Source organism: Pomacea canaliculata, linkage group LG8 (genome assembly GCF_003073045.1).
Source record: "Pomacea canaliculata isolate SZHN2017 linkage group LG8, ASM307304v1, whole genome shotgun sequence".
In the NCBI taxonomy this organism is placed as follows: domain Eukaryota; kingdom Metazoa; phylum Mollusca; class Gastropoda; order Architaenioglossa; family Ampullariidae; genus Pomacea; species Pomacea canaliculata.
The window spans coordinates 18,596,556-18,612,964 of record NC_037597.1 but is presented as its reverse complement, the minus strand read 5'-3'; the positions used below and the strand labels follow the sequence as shown (position 1 = coordinate 18,612,964).

The window sequence follows — 16,409 nt, the reverse complement described above, 5'->3', positions numbered from 1 at the left end:
TATATTATTTGTGAAAAAAATTATTATAAAAAATTTAGTGGGTGTCTTATAAACAGGTGTGCTCAACAGACTAAAATTCACAGTAATTAGGACAAAAGAAAGACAAGCATTCTAGACGTGTCAACTATGAAGTTCAATGTGCACTTGATATCATGAAAGTGGTAGGTCAACAGGTGGTAGATTTTTGACCAAAAAAATCAAGAACAATTAAAAACCAAAAGTGAGGAATGCTACGAAATCTCTTGTCCAAAAAAATCAAGGAACAATCACTTGGGCGCCTCTTGAAAGCTAGTAAACACTACATTCATAGAAAAATTAAATGGTAACGGCATCTGAGGGTGCAGGAAAGAATTACAACATGGAAGGAAAAGTGCCTGATTTCTTCTGATATGAAACTTATCACAGCGCTTTACAAACAACACATTAAGATCACAACATTTTACAACCAAGCAAATGAAGGAACAAGTACATCCTCAGCTTAAATGCTGGTAATGATAATGCATTTCTCAGCTGGAAAGAAAATGTGTTCCAGACAACTGGGGCAGTGAAAGCAAACATAAACTCACCAAAAGATTTTTACCTAGGGACAGCAGCTTTTATCTAGAAAATCAGAGTGACCCACCAGGAAAATAGGTGGACAGAGTTTCAGAAAGGCTGGAAGTATGCCCAATACATGGCGAAAATCTTCAGTTGCAATTAAATACTGTATACCAATTTAGTTCTATACAGTGGAACCTCGGTTAGCGAACGCCTCGGATAGCGAATTTTTCGGTTAACGAACAAAAATTTCGTTAAAAGTTTGTCTCGGATAGCGAACAAAATTTCGGATAACGAACAAAAATTTCGTTAAAAATTTGTCTCCGATAGCGAAAAAAATTTCGGATAACGAACAGCCACGTGAACCACACGTGACCGACCAGCATGTAATCATTCGCGCTCGAGACAGTTACGATCAGTCGTTCCTTACCTGTGCGCATCCTTCTTATTTAGTGATTGTTGTGCTTTATTTTAATAAGATAATCCTCAATCATGGCTCCAGTAGTGACAAAGTATGAAGGTGGCATGCGTCTGTCGGATATGTGATGTCGTATTACGAAGAGTTTTACAAAAAAAGGCAGAAAGCAGACACTGGACAAGTTTTTTCCTTTAACCTCAAAGCTACAGAAAAGGGAAGTCTCCCCGATTTATAATGTCAATGGAGAGGGGATTCAAAGCAGTAATTCCACCCCTTCCTCCCCACACCTGTTTCCAACCACGCCGTCAAAACGGCAAGTTTTCTGATGTTTTAATGCTTTCGTTAGCATTATAACTGTTCTCATTAAAAAAGTTCCTATACAGCCTGTAACTTTCAAATATTAGCGAGTCAATAGGGGCTGGGAACAATTGGAATTGTTTCGGATAACGAACATTTCGGTTAACGAACAGCTTTCCAGAACGGATTAAGTTCGTTAACCGAGGTTCCACTGTATATGAAACTTCACTGGCAACAAATAAAGTTCCTTGAGCAAAGGTGTAATGTGCTTATGCTTTGATTTACAGAAGACGAGGTGCACTGCACTGTTCTGTACTATGTAAGTAATTGATCTGGTCAACAGATAAGCCCTGCAGAACAGAGCTAAAGTAGTCTAGTTGCTAAGCAGCCAATGCAGCGATAAGCCTAACAGTATATTCTGACAGATACAACCGTAAGGAAGCTGTTTAAGAGGTGGAAATAACATGCTGTTGCACAGAAAGAGCTTGATCAACATACACACCAGGATACTTTATAGTACAATTGCAAAATATCATTACCTAAAGGTAAGGTTAAATACAAAGGCTATATTTTTATTGTGCCTACACCAGGGCTTCTGCTTACGCAAAAAATTGCGTACAGTACGCATTAAAAGTTCGGAGGACCCATTCAATTTGCGTCAATGGGGTCCCATTCAAATTTGGGCGAAGAACAGGGACCCCTTAAAAATCTGAAGAAGGGGTCCCTGGGACCCCAAAGAATTTAGCCTTAGCAGAAGCCCTGCCTACACCATACAAATACCCCTACACCCTAACCAAAAAAACAATAGTACCCTCATTGCTTCATTCTTTATATCGTGTGACTGTCAGATAAACCACTTTTAGCAAAGCTACAAGTGTGCCAGACTTTATGAGAAGAGCAACCAAACTCTTCAAAGAATTCTCAAAACGATTTCCACACTGTGAATGGCAGTTCATTTTACAGATTACGTATTTTGTTCTCACCTTATGACATTAGGATACAGTCCCTAAAACACTTTAGTGTGGACTTTTCTCCTTTAAATCAGGCTAACTTTCCCATAACATACTTTATTTATTATTATTATTCCTTCATCCATAACTTTCTACAAACATTCCTTAGTCTGAATGTTCAAGAATAACAAATAATATATATATGCTATAAACATATACACTGATTAGTGCAACTTGAAAAAATAGTCTTCAGCTGTTTTTCTCATAACTCTGATACCGTTGCATGAAGTATTGCATACACTTACACAGTGTATCATATACATAAAGCTTAAATTATGACACTGCTAAGTATGAGTATTTATGAACTTCGGTGGTGCAGGAGAAACAAATAACTTTTAAACAGGTATATTCAAAGCTTTAGAACTTAGCACACTTTGTAAGACCCATCTTGATATTACTTTGACAGTGGTTTGACTACCTAAATTAAAAGCACAAGCATTAACTTTACTTCATCTGAAAGCTTGCAAAAAATTCTTTCAGTCAATTGACACAGGCCTTTTACAAGTCTGAAAATCTTAACAACTGAAACACACTCTTGTCATAAGCAGGTCTATGAAAACAATCTCGATTAAACAGTATAAAGAGGCGGTGGTTAGCAATTCAGAAGGGTTTGCCAAAAACTGGGCCCTGTGACTTTTAGTACTTGAACAAGCTCAGACTTTTTTTTATTCTTTCTCTGCATCTTCAGCATCAAGTGGATCTGGATAGCTTATCTTCATATTTCCGATGCAAATTAAGCAGTCTTTACCAAGAAGCTCATGTGAAAAAAATTTTTCAATGTATTCTTCTGCTTTCGCCCCTGTAATGAGTTGATCCGTTACAAACTTCAAATTGCTGGAGGACAAAGTGCAGTTGTCTCCCCCAGACTGCAGAACTCGAGGAATTACCGTCGACTCACCGAAACCTTCATAATCTGTGACGGTTATGTTGCGCAGCTTGCAGTTTTCTTCATAGCAGCACTTGTGGTCTGCGTGATCGTCCGGACCCATGCAATAATCAGATCCACCCACAAGTGAAAATTGTTGGGTATCACTAACCACTCGACCCATAAAGCGACCATTTGGAAGAAAGCAGAGATGGGCAAGGCCCTCCACTGAAATGGGTTTATTCATGTCTGGAACTGGAAGCACAGTGATACGAATCTTATATTGCGTTTAAAATGTGTAAGGAAGCTTTTAACTCCATTCCAGGTATTTCATGCATATATCAGCCATTCAACCTCTTTTTTTACAAAGGTGTGCTATACAGAACAGATTTTTAGAAGTGAGGCAATTGCATGTAATCAGTGAAACGTCAATGACATATCAGGATCGAGGTATATTACAGATATGCAGTCATAGTGCCTGAGTATTTCGATTGATACACTGGGCTGCAATACTAAAAGATAAAACGGTACAAATAACAATATAAACCAAACACAGCAAAAGGAAATCGATGGTTGATTATGCAAAGTGGAAAAACTATTTTTAAAACCTTGTTTTGAGTCTCCAATGAAGCACAATAATGATATGAAAGTAGCGTATCCGGCTTCCTTGCAAGAAAGGTCAATGCCACAGGAAGTAGAATTACGCGACAGCCCAAGTGACCTTCTGCAAAGAGGATACCTCGCTCGCTGTAGTGAGGTATGTAAACGCGCAAGGTAGTGTGCATTTTACTAAAAGAAAGTAATTGTATATGATTTTGCGAAATAAATTATTGAAGAACTGATTCAAAATGGGTAGAAATGAAATTACGACAAATTCCAAAGGAACAACATATTCATTATGAGCTCTGTAGGCTATATCGTGATTAGTTCAGTGTTTTGTCAAAAACTGAGGCAGTCCAACGCATATTAAACATTGTGGCAAGAGAATGTAATCATTAATATTGAGTAGTCACAAACACTAGTTTATTCATAGTTATTATTATTATTTGCTAACTATGTCCAGTGGATGCCACTAACTTATTAAAGCCAGCGAATCAGTTTGTAACCAGAAAATTGCGATTAGGTCGTATGTTTGTGTAGAAAGATCATCTGACTTTTAATTTGAGATTATCTGATAATTAATTTGGGAACAAATGCATGACAAGGTGACGTGATTCCATGAACCTAATTTTAACTGCACAAGGATTTTTAAAGTCAGTACATTAACAGCACACAGTTACTCCATGCCACACACTTCTTTCTTCAGTCTGCTGATATTTATTCCTCTCGGTTCAATAAGATTATACACAATACCTCTGGTCAGTCACCTTAGCATGGCGTCGCTTCTGCCACCCGAGTAAAGCATTTGAACCTTGCACTGATGCATCAGGTCATATTGAAACATGTTTTTTTTTTCTTTCTCTCTCTATATAGTACATGGACGTCAAACCACAAGCTTTGGCAGGGTGGAAGAAGTATCGGCAGGCAATTCGAAGAAACTTCGTCTCTGTCATCTTCCCAGTTTTTACAGTCAGTGCCATTTATTTGGACTGGTCAAGGACACAGCGGTTTAAAAAGCAAAAGGCGTTGCTTGACACAGGGAAAGCTTAATAGGTTCGAGACCATAATCTTTATATTTCAAGTGAATAGAAACAATGCATGTAAAGTTGATAGTTCCCAAGTTACCATAGAGTTCTGTATTCAAGATTGTTCATTGTGGTCCTGTGGTTTTTCCAACAGTATTATGAGATGAAAATGTGCTTTTAGAGGCCTGCAGAGGCCATTATTTAAATGAAGGAGTTAGGTTTAGTGAAGGAGTCGGTGTTAGGATGCAAGAGTTAAGGTACTTACTATTTACTGATCCTAACTCTAACCCGAATCCTAACTTCTCCTGTTTTATGTCATGACATCTATTAGTATAAACCTCCCAAAGCACATTTACTCCATGTCATACTAAAGACATATTTAGAAACATTCATAGGCTGCATTTTATACATCAGCATTTTAGTGTGCATGCATATAAACACATTTTGTTTTGTCTGCTTTATCAAAGGTTAATTTAATGCCTTGCTCAGGCTATGTACTATAGTGTCTTAAATGAGAAATCACCAGTTATTAATATTTTTCCCACTTTGCAGAGAAAATGGTGAAACTACGATTTCAGTTCAAGCACTATTCCCAGCTCGTATACCTTTCAATACCCATTGCTGGATACTTCATTGGGTGGAAGCTTCAAAATCAAATAGATGAAGATCTAACACATTTTAGAAATAAGAGCCAGTTATTTGGTGGTCGAAAACAAAGTCTGTGGTAGCAGACTGCATCCTGCAGTCATGTTTGTCTGTCCACCATACCTGTTTTCTTCGTAATTTTCGTTGGTAGATTCCAACAGTTGCTGTTTCTTTATGGAGAAGGTATTAGATTTTTGTAATGGCATGGAAGATGGGACTAACAAACTTAAGGATTTAAAAACAAAACTGACAAAAAAAGAACACAAATGATATCTCTTTCTTTTAATAATAGGGAGAGCTTTGAGTTGGATAAATTTGTTGAAAAAGATATGGGTTTGGATATTTTTAATTGTTAATAAGTTGCTTGCAATAAAGATGTAGCCATGTTCAGAAATTAAAGAAATGATGGATTAAAGAAACTCCAACAGAAACTATGCATGTTTGCTTTTGCACTTTTTTTCCAATGGCAGATTTTAAATATGACATGCATAGGTAAACACCATTATTCATTCATACGCATTCATTTTCTCATGATGCAAAAACAAACATAATTAGAATACAAACTTTTAATTGATCATTGTATAGTTTTGAATGTTAGCACTCCTTTAATAATGCCTTCATATGTGCATAGGTAACATGTAGTGTGTGATGCAACTTCATTTTACCTATGTATGTCATAAACCCTATTGGTCAACTGCTTATGTCCTGGATGATAAGTAAAACTGATGTCCCCATAAAATTATGTAATTACAATATATGCATAATTGACAGCACTCACTGGCCAAAATCCCAGCTGAATGTACAAGTAGTAACAAAGGCAAAAAAAGGGAGACGATATAGCTAAGACGTCCTGGTGCTGTTTTATATCTAAAGAAATACACAAGAGGAAGCAGACAGCCAGCAGCACACTTTGCTAATCCTTTAAATGTGCCATGGTGTCTAATTTACTGAACTGCTATTGAAATATATCCAATAAATTAATTTTATATGCATGATTAAAAATAGATTTTAAGTGCTTCAAAATTTTGCCAAAAATTACACGCAGGCTTCTTCAGTAAATTTGTAATAGATTAATGAAACTTAATCAGCATTCAATGGAAACAAAATATACTTAAATACAGTTTATAACAATGCACACACAAACCACTAAGCCATGCTATTATGGCACTATAATGAAAACCTTTGCCTACAAAAATTTACTTCTGTCACATAAAAATAATTATGTCATATAAAATGCACTTTCTAAAATGTAGAAGACAAGTGACAATGTATTAGTCATGAAGAGGCTGCCATAAACTTTTTTTTTTTTTCGCAAACTGTCCAAATATTTGTTTATTCTGTAGTATTCTTGTTTTAAAGAACACACATAGTTTTTATATCACAATTGTTTGATAAATATTACTAAGGCTTAAACCATAAAGAAAAGTTTATAACCAATAATAGTTTTAAGATAACTAAAATATATACTTCAATCACAGACTTTAGATCACATCCCAATAACCATTGGAATATGTGGATTATCGTTTAATGAATGTGCCTTACCAGCAAAAAACCTTTATGTTTTTTCGATAGTCAAACTTCTCCTTGCACCATGAATCAATCTTTAGTGTGAGGGAGTGTATGCATGTGCTCATTATCTCACCGGAAATACAGCAAGTTTCTTTTATTGTATCTTTTGTCAAGTCCTATTTGTTGCAGGTCAAGTAGGCCATCTTTGGCTGACAGCAGTCGAAGGCACTGTCCTTTACCTAGCTGACCACTGTATGTGTCATATTTGTATGTTACATTTGTTCGATAGTCTGCCATCTTGGCTTTCTGACGCAGATTCTCCTTCCCATAGATGTCAAAGGATACTCGCTTTTTAGGAGACTCTGGATCTTTCACTCCCTTTGACAGACAGGACTGAGGGGAGTCTGAAGAATCAAGATCTGTCGACAAAAGTTGGTAAAGCAGTTTTGAAATTACAGGTGTTTCCCCCTCCCTCAAAGCAATTCTAAATGAGAAATCATGCCAGTTGCCTCCCATTGGCAGTTTACAAATATTTTTTTGGAAATGTCTTAAATCCCCTCTTGGACACTTTAAGGCTGAAACTTCTTTGTCAGCCTCCAAGCTTCAAGTATAATTTATAGAAATAATAGAATACTAAGTAAATTACAAAATTAAACTGTAAGATTTCAACTTCAGTAAGTTATTGCTGTTTTCAATTTTCCAACATCTTTTAGCAACAATACAACATGAGTTTGTAAAACACTTCATATGGTTTGCAGATAGTTTATTGGCTGCATAAGGAAATCATTTTTTATATGTCTTCAAAATTCACATTCATAAATGTGAGTACTTTATTGTAAAGCAAAAGCAAAACAAATTTTCTAGCAATAAATTAAATGATATACACAAATTTACAATTGAAAAATATTGAAAGCACAAGTTTTGATGGGATTACAATAATCATGGAGAAACAAATATTTTAAAAACATTTATTTGATGCCATTCCACAAAGTGCAATGAATAAATAAGTCACCAGTAATTGCTTGTGATAAAACTTCATTAAGCACGTTTTAATTCCATGAGCATGCTTTTACACACACATAAACATATAACTAGTCTAATGACTGCACAAACTTATATGCATATATGTATACGTACCATGTGAAGACTATTAATACAAGAGATTTATAACAAGTGGACAAATATCACCTAATAGGTAAGCATGCAGAAAGCATTATGATTAAAGCAAGAAAGTATTACAATTAAAGCATGAAAAAATTATGATGAAAGTATAAAGAATCGAGAAACAGTGAAGAGGAAAAGCACACATTTTGTTTCACTACAAATCATTTTGAACCAAAAAACTAATCTAATAAGAAAGAGCCTTGCCAAGCAGAAGCAGTGTTCATAGAACACGAGACCATACGCTCAATTTAAGCAATGCCCAGTTAGAAAAGCTTAGCAAGTGACACAATGCAAGCCTGTAGTCATTCAATGATTTCACCATTAGCAACACATGACCAAACATAAGTATGTTACTGTAAACATTCTATGAAACAGCCTGGCTTTTTCAGAGAAATTACTAATAAATTTTCAGTGATTTGTTGCATAACTCCAATTAAAAATGTTATTGAGTCATAATATAAATTTAATTTGTAGCAAGTAACTTCTTACTGAATGTCTAAATTAAATCTGGTTTAGCAGAATATCTCATGGTTACTGTAATGTTCCAAAATCTAAATTTACATCCTGAAATACTCTAGCGATTTAAGTACTTCAATGGCTTTCGAGCTGGAGACAGGTTAGTAGGAATATCAGGATAGTGTGGGTAAACAAAAGCAGGTTCAGCAGGCTCTGACACACAAAGAGAAATCACATCAGACTTGTAGCGATCACACAGCATCCTACCTAGCGGCACTACATCACGAGGCGAGGACAACTCTGAATAGAGGCGCCTGTCACTAGAAAGGCTGTCACTGCGTCTCCTGTAGTGCTCCAGAAGGTTCATAGCTCTGAAAACAACAGTAAGAAAATTCAACCAACAATGCATATATTACCCATTAACCTAGTTTTTGTATCAAGCACTGAATGCATGCTCCTATACAAACATGATTCTGCTTTACATAAACTGCACAATTATTTTTATTATTATTATTTTTTGTGCAAGCTTCATTAATATACCTTTTTAATTTTTCTTCAGCAAGCTTTTCTCTGAGAGTGACACTGTGTTCTCGACCTTTGAAAAGGGAAAAAACCATAACATATTCTTAGTTATAATCCATGTATATCTACAATACAAAGAGTGCAGGTAATGAAGTGTTTTTCTTAGTGATCATGCACTGTCTCTACACTGAAAAAAAAATGGCATTAAGTGTATATTTCACTCTTCTGAAGTTTTTGCTACCAGCGAAGCCAATGACAATAATCAACTTTACTTGTCCCAGTGGGCAGTTTGAAAATGGGAAGGTGCTCTGGTTACAAGGAAAAAGAAATAAAAGTAAGAACAAAGTTCGTTGCAAGGTTTAGCATTAAAAGATGATATTTGCAATGAAAAAAGAAGGCAGGTGACGATATATAAATAATATAAAACAACAAACTTACATCAAGAATAATCATGTGTGCACCTACATTACCATGATCTTTCTTATGTTCCTGCAGGAGTCAACAATGCAGTATCATCAAAGAAATTAATGAGGAAGCTATTCTCCTCCATACTTCTGCAGCTGTCAGTGTACTTGATAAACAACAGAAGTGATAGACAACAGCCTAGTGGAGGCCCAGTGCTTGTAATAACAGTATCAGAATAATTAATATTAACATACACCCTCTGCTGTCTGCAAGTAAAAAAATTCACTATCCACAAAATCAGTTGATGTGGAAGATCAAAATCAGAAATCAGTTTCAAAGCAAAAAAGTATGGTTGGACTATATTCAATGCAGAACTAAAATCAGCAAAGAGTAGTCTAGCATGTGTCGTGGGCTTATCCAAAAGTTTGTACAGTGTGTTTAGAACGAATAACTTGGAATCATCAACACCTCCCCTTCCTATAAGCCAATTGTAGTGGTTCTAACTTATTCTCTACAGATGTTAAGACGAGATTTTTGACAATTTTCTCGCGAGTGTTCATTATGAGGGAGGTTAGTGCTATTGACCGAAAATCATTAGGTTGACTAGGATTAGGTTTTTAGGGAAGTGGGACAATGTTGGAAGGTTTCTAGAAAGCTGGAATGTGTCCTGAGTGAAGAGTTGAAAGAAATGTTGAAACACTTCGCCCAACTGAACAGCACAGCAGTGTAAGACACATCCACAGATCCCATCAGGCCACTGTGACTTGTTGACCTTGACCTACTTTACTGATTCCATCACACAGACTTGAGAAATTACTATGTCACCATCGGAGACAAGCGACTGAGTTCCCTAACTTTATCAGAAAAATCATGGTTCTCAAAACGTGCATAGAAGTTATTCAAAACATTTGGCAAGCCCTGATCGCTTACGCCATTGAGTTTGACTGATTTTCTAGTGCAATCCTTCTTGTGATTAACAGACGCAATAGACTTATCCCCTGCCAGGCATGATGAAGATCGCTGGCACAGTAATGCAACTCTATCTTTATACTCTCCTTTTGCTCTTTTGATTGCGTCCCTTACCTCTCTGTCCGCAGATCTTTTGCCTAGGCACCACCAGTGAAATAAATATGTTTTTTCTTATTTAGTACATGTTTCAATCTCCTGGTTACCCACAGTTTGTTGTTTGGAAACATGACAATGGTTTTACTAGGTATTACAGAATCAAGACAGAAAGAAATGTAAGAGGAAACAACATCTGTCAACAACTAGTTCTGGCTGATTTTTAAATGTTATCATAAACTTATACTCATAGACTTATTTTGTGATCAGTGTTATTCTGTGACCATTGCCTAGGACCAGATCAATAATTTGCTGGATTTTCTGAGGCTTAACTGAGATAATGGGTACTTACTTTCCAACTCCTTCTCTTTCAGTTCCAACTGCTTCCACTTTGTCTTGAACTCTTCCTCCAGGTTCTGAATCCTTCTGTTCTGTTCAGCAGCCTCTCCATGATCACTGTTGTTATTGTTGCAATTATTCGTGTTACTTCCAGGGCTGGTGCCCTCAATGAAACCTGATGATTGCACCTGGTGAACCTGGCTGTGTCCCAAGTAGTGGTAATGGTGAGATACTACTGGATCTAGAAGAATCTCATCAATACTTGGTCTTTGCGAAACCTAGACCAAACAAGCAGTTTGTAAATAAAGATTTGCTCAACATGTATCTCTGCTTAGGCTTGTACCAACAAGAATATTATTAGCAAAACTTATACTTCAACTTGATATGCTCTGTTCACACCCAACTCCACCCACTTGTAACATGCACACAGAATTAGGCATTTTACTTGACAAAGCCATTGCTTTTCAAACCAAAACTTTTACTCTGTGTGAATGATGAAGGACAGTATAGAGACTCATTGGTTACCTCAACTCTTATCATCTTCCTGATGATCTTGTCAAGCTCACTAGAGTATTTGGAAGGAAGACGAGCAAAGTCCCCTATCCGTATCTTCCTATTTAACTCAGTTTGATTATTGGCAGTAAAAGGTGGGTGAAGAGAACACATTTCATACAGCACACATCCTAGGGCCCAGATGTCCGACTTCTCATTGTAGGACATGTTGTTTACAAGCTCCTAGGAAGAAAGGGTAAATTACAAATGAAGATAGATATTTTTGAAAAGACAGAAAGTTTTATTGTACTTTTCACACAGATTTTACAAGTGGAATATCAATAACACACCGAAAAAGATAAAATGTTTTAAAAATATTCTTTTGTAACTGTGGATAACACTGGACATGGATTCAGAAATATTAAATGAAAAGGTAATGATAACTAAATTAGTGCATGGTGCAGCAACCACTGAACTCCACCCACTGGAGACATATAATATGGTGTGCCAACGTAAGTTTGTGCAAAGCTAGTGTCATGGTGCAGGACCCTGGCCAGACCAAAGTCCCCAAGCTTGACATTCTGATGCTTGTCCAGAAATATGTTGGCTGGTTTAAGATCACGGTGCAGTATGGCCTTTCCATTCTTCCTTCTGTGGCACTCTTTCAATGCAAGAGTGGTTTGTATTAGTATCCTCCAGGCAAAATCTTCCTCAACAAGAGTTCTGAAAGTATTATATTTTCAAGTTGAATACAACTGAGAAAAGCATGCGAGAGTGAAGGCCACAGCAATATCTCTCGCACACACACATACACACATGCGAGTTGATGTAAAGATAGCTTGAACAAAAGTCTTACCCTTCTTTGCGGCATCGTGAAATGAGCGTAGCTAAATCTCCACCCTGACAGTACTCCATCAAAATGTAGATAACAGCATGAGTGCGATCAATGATACGATCATAGTAGCGCACAATATGTTTGTGCTTTAGTTCCCGCAGCAAGTTTACCTCGGACACAAGTAACTGCTTTTCAGCATCGGACATTGCCCCATAGTCCATTTCTTTCCACACCATGACCTGCAAGTAAATGGACATAACTGCTTTAATTCAACCTTTCATGTGCTGTTACACAAAGATAATCTTAATGACCTAAATGAAAACTTAAAGAAAAAAATATGTTCATGAAGTCATAATATAAAGATGATTAATGCACTTGTGAAACCCTCAAAACAATACGGTCACTAAAAAGAAATGCACAATGGAAGTAAACACTAAAATACATAAGATGTATGATAGCATACACATGAAGAAGCAAACAAGTTTAATTGTAGCAATATTGAAACGATGGGCAAAGATAGAAATGATGATCTTTGATTTTGTAAATCAAATAATAAGCAACCTCTCTCTGCATACAATTGTTAAAAGGAAGGTTAAGTCTAAAGAAATTAATATACTTAGTATGATATTTGCAGAATTCAAAACATACTCAGAAAAGAACCAGAATTCTGTTATTACTGAGAAAAATTGTATTTAGCTTATTCACTATAATTAGAGTTGTTGTCATAGACTAATAACATACTCTACTATATCAAGAACTGCACAAATTTCTTAAATAACCTTTCCATCTTTTTTCCGACGAATCTTTTTGCATGTTCCATATGAGCCTGTCCCAATAGTCCCAATAACTTCAAAGTCATCTAAAGTTGATGCCATTCTGGGACTGTTAACAGAAGAGCAAAATACACTCAGAAACACTGCCACCTTTGTAAATCTTCATCTTCAGCTCTAAATGTTACATGCATAGTGTTAAAATTACATATTTAACATTGTGACTTTATTCGCTGTGACTTACGTCTGAAGAGAGTGCACAAAATTTGTGTACTGTTGGTAGTTGTAGCGCGATTCGACATCAGTAAGTTGGGTGTCACAGTTTGATTTTAAATAAACAGGATCTTTGTTTTCCCCTGGAACGAATTCCAAATAAACTGGAGATGCATCTGAAACTTTTCCGTCAACCTGAAGTTTCAAGTAAGAAGGAGTTTCATTAACAAGTCTTTCAGTATGAGACTTCACTTTCTCTGTCAGAACTGAATATTCTGGTACGCCTCCAGAAGAACAAGGTGCTGTTCCTGTAGGTTCTGAATGACTTATTGTTACAGAAGGAAAAGCTGTAATCGGCACAACAGGTGTCAATGAATAATCACTTGGTTGGTTTACTTTGTCTAATGGCAAATTTTCATCGCACTTGGTTTCCATGACGAAACAATGCACGATTATGCTTGAAGTCAGGTTGCACGGTTCAAGTCCGTGCATGAAAAGAATAACAAAAATCACATATCTGTATTTATACTATTGCTATCACACTCACAGTAACAAGGTTCGAAAGAGCGTGTTCTAACATACTGGACTGAGTACGACCTTGATCAAAACTAATCGATGAGCCGACAAGTCCTGGCATGTTTTCTTCGGGGCGGGACAGTTTTAGGTAAATTAAAAAGAAAAATAATTAAATATATAGAGAGAAACATATAAACTTTTCCTGAAATTATACCTAGATGCGTTCAGAATTTTTTCTTTTGGTAAATATGTAGCACTCTGTGCAAGTTTGAAGCCTCTGTGTTTGTATTTAACTAGCAGCCTTTCGTAGTTGCCGGGCAGTGTTATCTGTCCATCGATTGGCCCATGGAAGGAGTCATAAAAGCTTTTTTGATTAGTTCAGCTGGAAGGTCAAAGGTAATGGGTGTTTATAGCATGTGACGCGCAAGATGTCGACTTCCACTGAAAACACTGATCCTTGATCGGCGGATGACCGACAGCACACATATATATATATACTGCCAACTTTAGTCGACAGAGAACACGTAAGGGATTAAAAAATGGAAGAAAACAGCACAACCAATGATGTATTAATTCAGTTTTTGAATCAAGAGCAAGAGACCAGTCTGAAACAGCAACTACAAGTCTTTTTCAACTATGTCTACTTGGGCCAGTGGGAACTAGCAAGAGGATCAGCTGATCTAATCTGTCAGAACTGCCCCAGTGATCGGCAGACTGTTCTAAACACGTTGCTAGATATTGCTATAAATCCTTATGATCAAAGGTGAGTTACATTCATTGTGTATTACATCATGCATTCATCACACATGGGGCGACCTCTTGAAAAAAATACCTTAATTTAGGGAAATCAGATTTGATGATAATGTAAAATATAAGAAGAAATAAATAAAAAACAATATTAAAAAAATATAGCACCATCTTGAGGACATTCTTAACATGTACCTAGAAAGTGAAATTCATTATATTACAAAAGAAACATTAAACAAGGTCCAGATAAAATTTCGATGATGGAGTGTGCACATTTTGTTGATCATAAAAAAAAGAACTAGACATTTTTAGACATATTTCTTGTACATTTTTTTTCACCAGAGAAAAATAACCTAGTAAATGTATGAACCACCATAGGGACTTTTTATTAAAATGGACATTGAATAGCAATGAAAACTAAGAAACCAACATAATTCTCTTATCTTTGCGATCTAGGATTTGACTGTCATTTCAACAGGAAACCACTTGACACAATAATGTTCATTGTTGATGTGGCAAATACAATTCTGACATTTAAAATTGGTGATCTTTCTAACTTCATAGTACACGTACTAGCAAACAAGCTTACAAAGAATACTGTTATATTCTACCAAACGGAAAAAGACAGAGGGAAGTGGGTGGAGGGTGTGTGGGAGGGGGGGTAACAAGAGTAAAAATACAAGTCGCATGACGACTGAATCCACCACAATCTCCCCAAACAGCTAGCATTATTTCTAGTTCCTCATCCCCACTCCCCCTTCCCATTTCAAAGTGTTGATCTGTTTCACATTAATGCAAAGTGTGCATCCACCTAGTCAAAGCCGGATACCCAAGTCAGGGAAAATTAAACTTTCACTTTTTTGTCAGGAGATTAAAAATATTTTATTGCTTTGTTAATAACTATTATTATTCAGAAGAACAAGGGAATATTAACTTAAAAAAGGAAATTATTTGGATGTGGGGGAAAAGTTTCACAGTCAAAATAAAAATATTGCATAAGACAGGCATAATTTAATTTTTACCTGAGAATGGGATCCCTTACATGTGTGAAGGAGAAGCAAAAACAGGTTGTCATTAATAAAGCCAAAAGACAGGGACTGTATGTTGGTTGGTTTGGTTAATCGATTTAGCAGGAAAGTGCTTACCACCTTGAGGTGATTTAGGACTATGGGGAAAGTGAGGGAGAGGAAACCCGAGTACCTGGCTTAAACTTCCGACTCCCAGCCCTGTGAACAGTGTCACATGCAGAGAGCGACCTGAGACAAGATCTGAATACAGACCTCACTGCAGTGGTGATAAGTGAGTGTTTTAACCACAACTGGGTCACATCCTCAACGTCCTATTCTCAGAAACAAATTAAATTATGCCTATCTTATTCAAAAATTTTTTTAGACACTCCCAGGGCAAAAATAGCTGCTGGGCAGGATACTTTATATCTTCAGAGCTGAAACTTGACTTAATAAATGATAGATTATGTAAATTTAAGTCATATGCTTTAAATCATTAAGTGTATTGTTAGAATAACTCTAAATAGAAAATTAATTTATTTATGTTATTTAGAGTTTGTGAATGGATATCAATGAATGGGGAAGAGGTTATATCTCAAATGCGCCTTCTCTGGGTTGGACCAGAGGAGAACCTTTTGCTCCCACCTCTGCTTTTACAACTTTTTTTATCCCAGCGCAGTCCTGTATGCAATGCTCAGGTTTAATTTCAAAGCTTTTGATGCTGTTTTATCATCCTAGCATTTCTTTGTGATTGACTTTTTATTGTGAAGTGACTGCCTTCTTTGTTCCTAGTGTGGGATCTAGATCTGTCTCCTCACCAGATGTTCTTAGCTGGCTGGCTTTGCAGGAATATGAAAAACTTGCCATCACAGAAAAGGTATAGACATTTTCTTATACCAGTGTCAGTATATACAGAGATACCTCGGTTCTCGAACATAATTCGCTCCGGGAGGACGGTCGAGAACCAAATTGTTC

The 16,409-nt window shown here is 36.5% G+C and overlaps 2 protein-coding genes and 1 long non-coding RNA gene across 7 annotated transcripts in view; 2 read left to right on the top strand and 1 right to left on the bottom strand.

Moving 5' to 3' along the window:
- Window positions 1-3,750: 3,750 nt before the first annotated feature.
- Window positions 3,751-5,833, top strand: LOC112571005. Of its 2 annotated transcripts, none has more exons than XR_003100732.1 (3): window positions 3,751-3,884; window positions 4,601-4,780; window positions 5,305-5,833. It is a non-coding gene; the product is annotated as an uncharacterized LOC112571005 (long non-coding RNA). The 2 variants fall into 2 exon arrangements; XR_003100733.1 differs by having other exon boundaries at window positions 3,799-3,901; window positions 5,305-5,828.
- A 115-nt stretch (window positions 5,834-5,948) lies between these two features.
- LOC112570994 (serine/threonine-protein kinase Nek2-like) lies at window positions 5,949-13,997 on the bottom strand. Of its 4 annotated transcripts, XM_025249768.1 has the most exons (10): window positions 13,895-13,997; window positions 13,196-13,307; window positions 12,961-13,063; window positions 12,203-12,420; window positions 11,832-12,069; window positions 11,380-11,589; window positions 10,868-11,132; window positions 9,067-9,121; window positions 8,794-8,897; window positions 5,949-7,325 (listed from the first exon to the last, which is right to left on the bottom strand). In XM_025249768.1, the coding sequence occupies exons 3-10, from the start codon at window positions 13,054-13,056 to the stop codon at window positions 7,036-7,038; spliced, it is 1,476 nt and encodes a 491-aa protein (XP_025105553.1). In that variant the 5' UTR covers window positions 13,057-13,063; window positions 13,196-13,307; window positions 13,895-13,997; the 3' UTR covers window positions 5,949-7,035. The 4 variants fall into 4 exon arrangements, with proteins under 4 accessions (XP_025105553.1, XP_025105554.1, XP_025105552.1 ...); XM_025249769.1 differs by lacking the exon at window positions 13,196-13,307; XM_025249767.1 differs by lacking the exon at window positions 13,895-13,997 and having other exon boundaries at window positions 13,196-13,800.
- Window positions 13,998-14,093: 96 nt separating this feature from the next.
- LOC112570992 (zinc finger FYVE domain-containing protein 26-like) overlaps window positions 14,094-16,409 on the top strand; it is a 26,351-nt gene continuing 24,035 nt past the window's right edge. The window contains 2 exon segments of the mRNA XM_025249764.1: window positions 14,094-14,443; window positions 16,227-16,311. Coding sequence (XP_025105549.1) covers window positions 14,220-14,443; window positions 16,227-16,311 — 309 coding nt within the window. The 5' untranslated portion in view covers window positions 14,094-14,219.

What these genes read in the sequence shown, in the direction of transcription:
- LOC112570994 (XM_025249767.1), bottom strand. Translation starts at nt 13,656, where the DNA reads ATGCACGGACTTGAACCGTGCAACCTGACTTCAAGCATAATCGTGCAT. An exon ending in CACCATATTATATGTCTCCA is followed by an intron (nt 11,590 to 11,831) that starts GTGGGTGGAGTT and finishes CTTTCTTCCTAG; the next exon opens with GAGCTTGTAAACAACATGTC. An exon ending in TCGTGATGTAGTGCCGCTAG is followed by an intron (nt 7,326 to 8,793) that starts GTAGGATGCTGT and finishes TTTTGTCGACAG; the next exon opens with ATCTTGATTCTTCAGACTCC.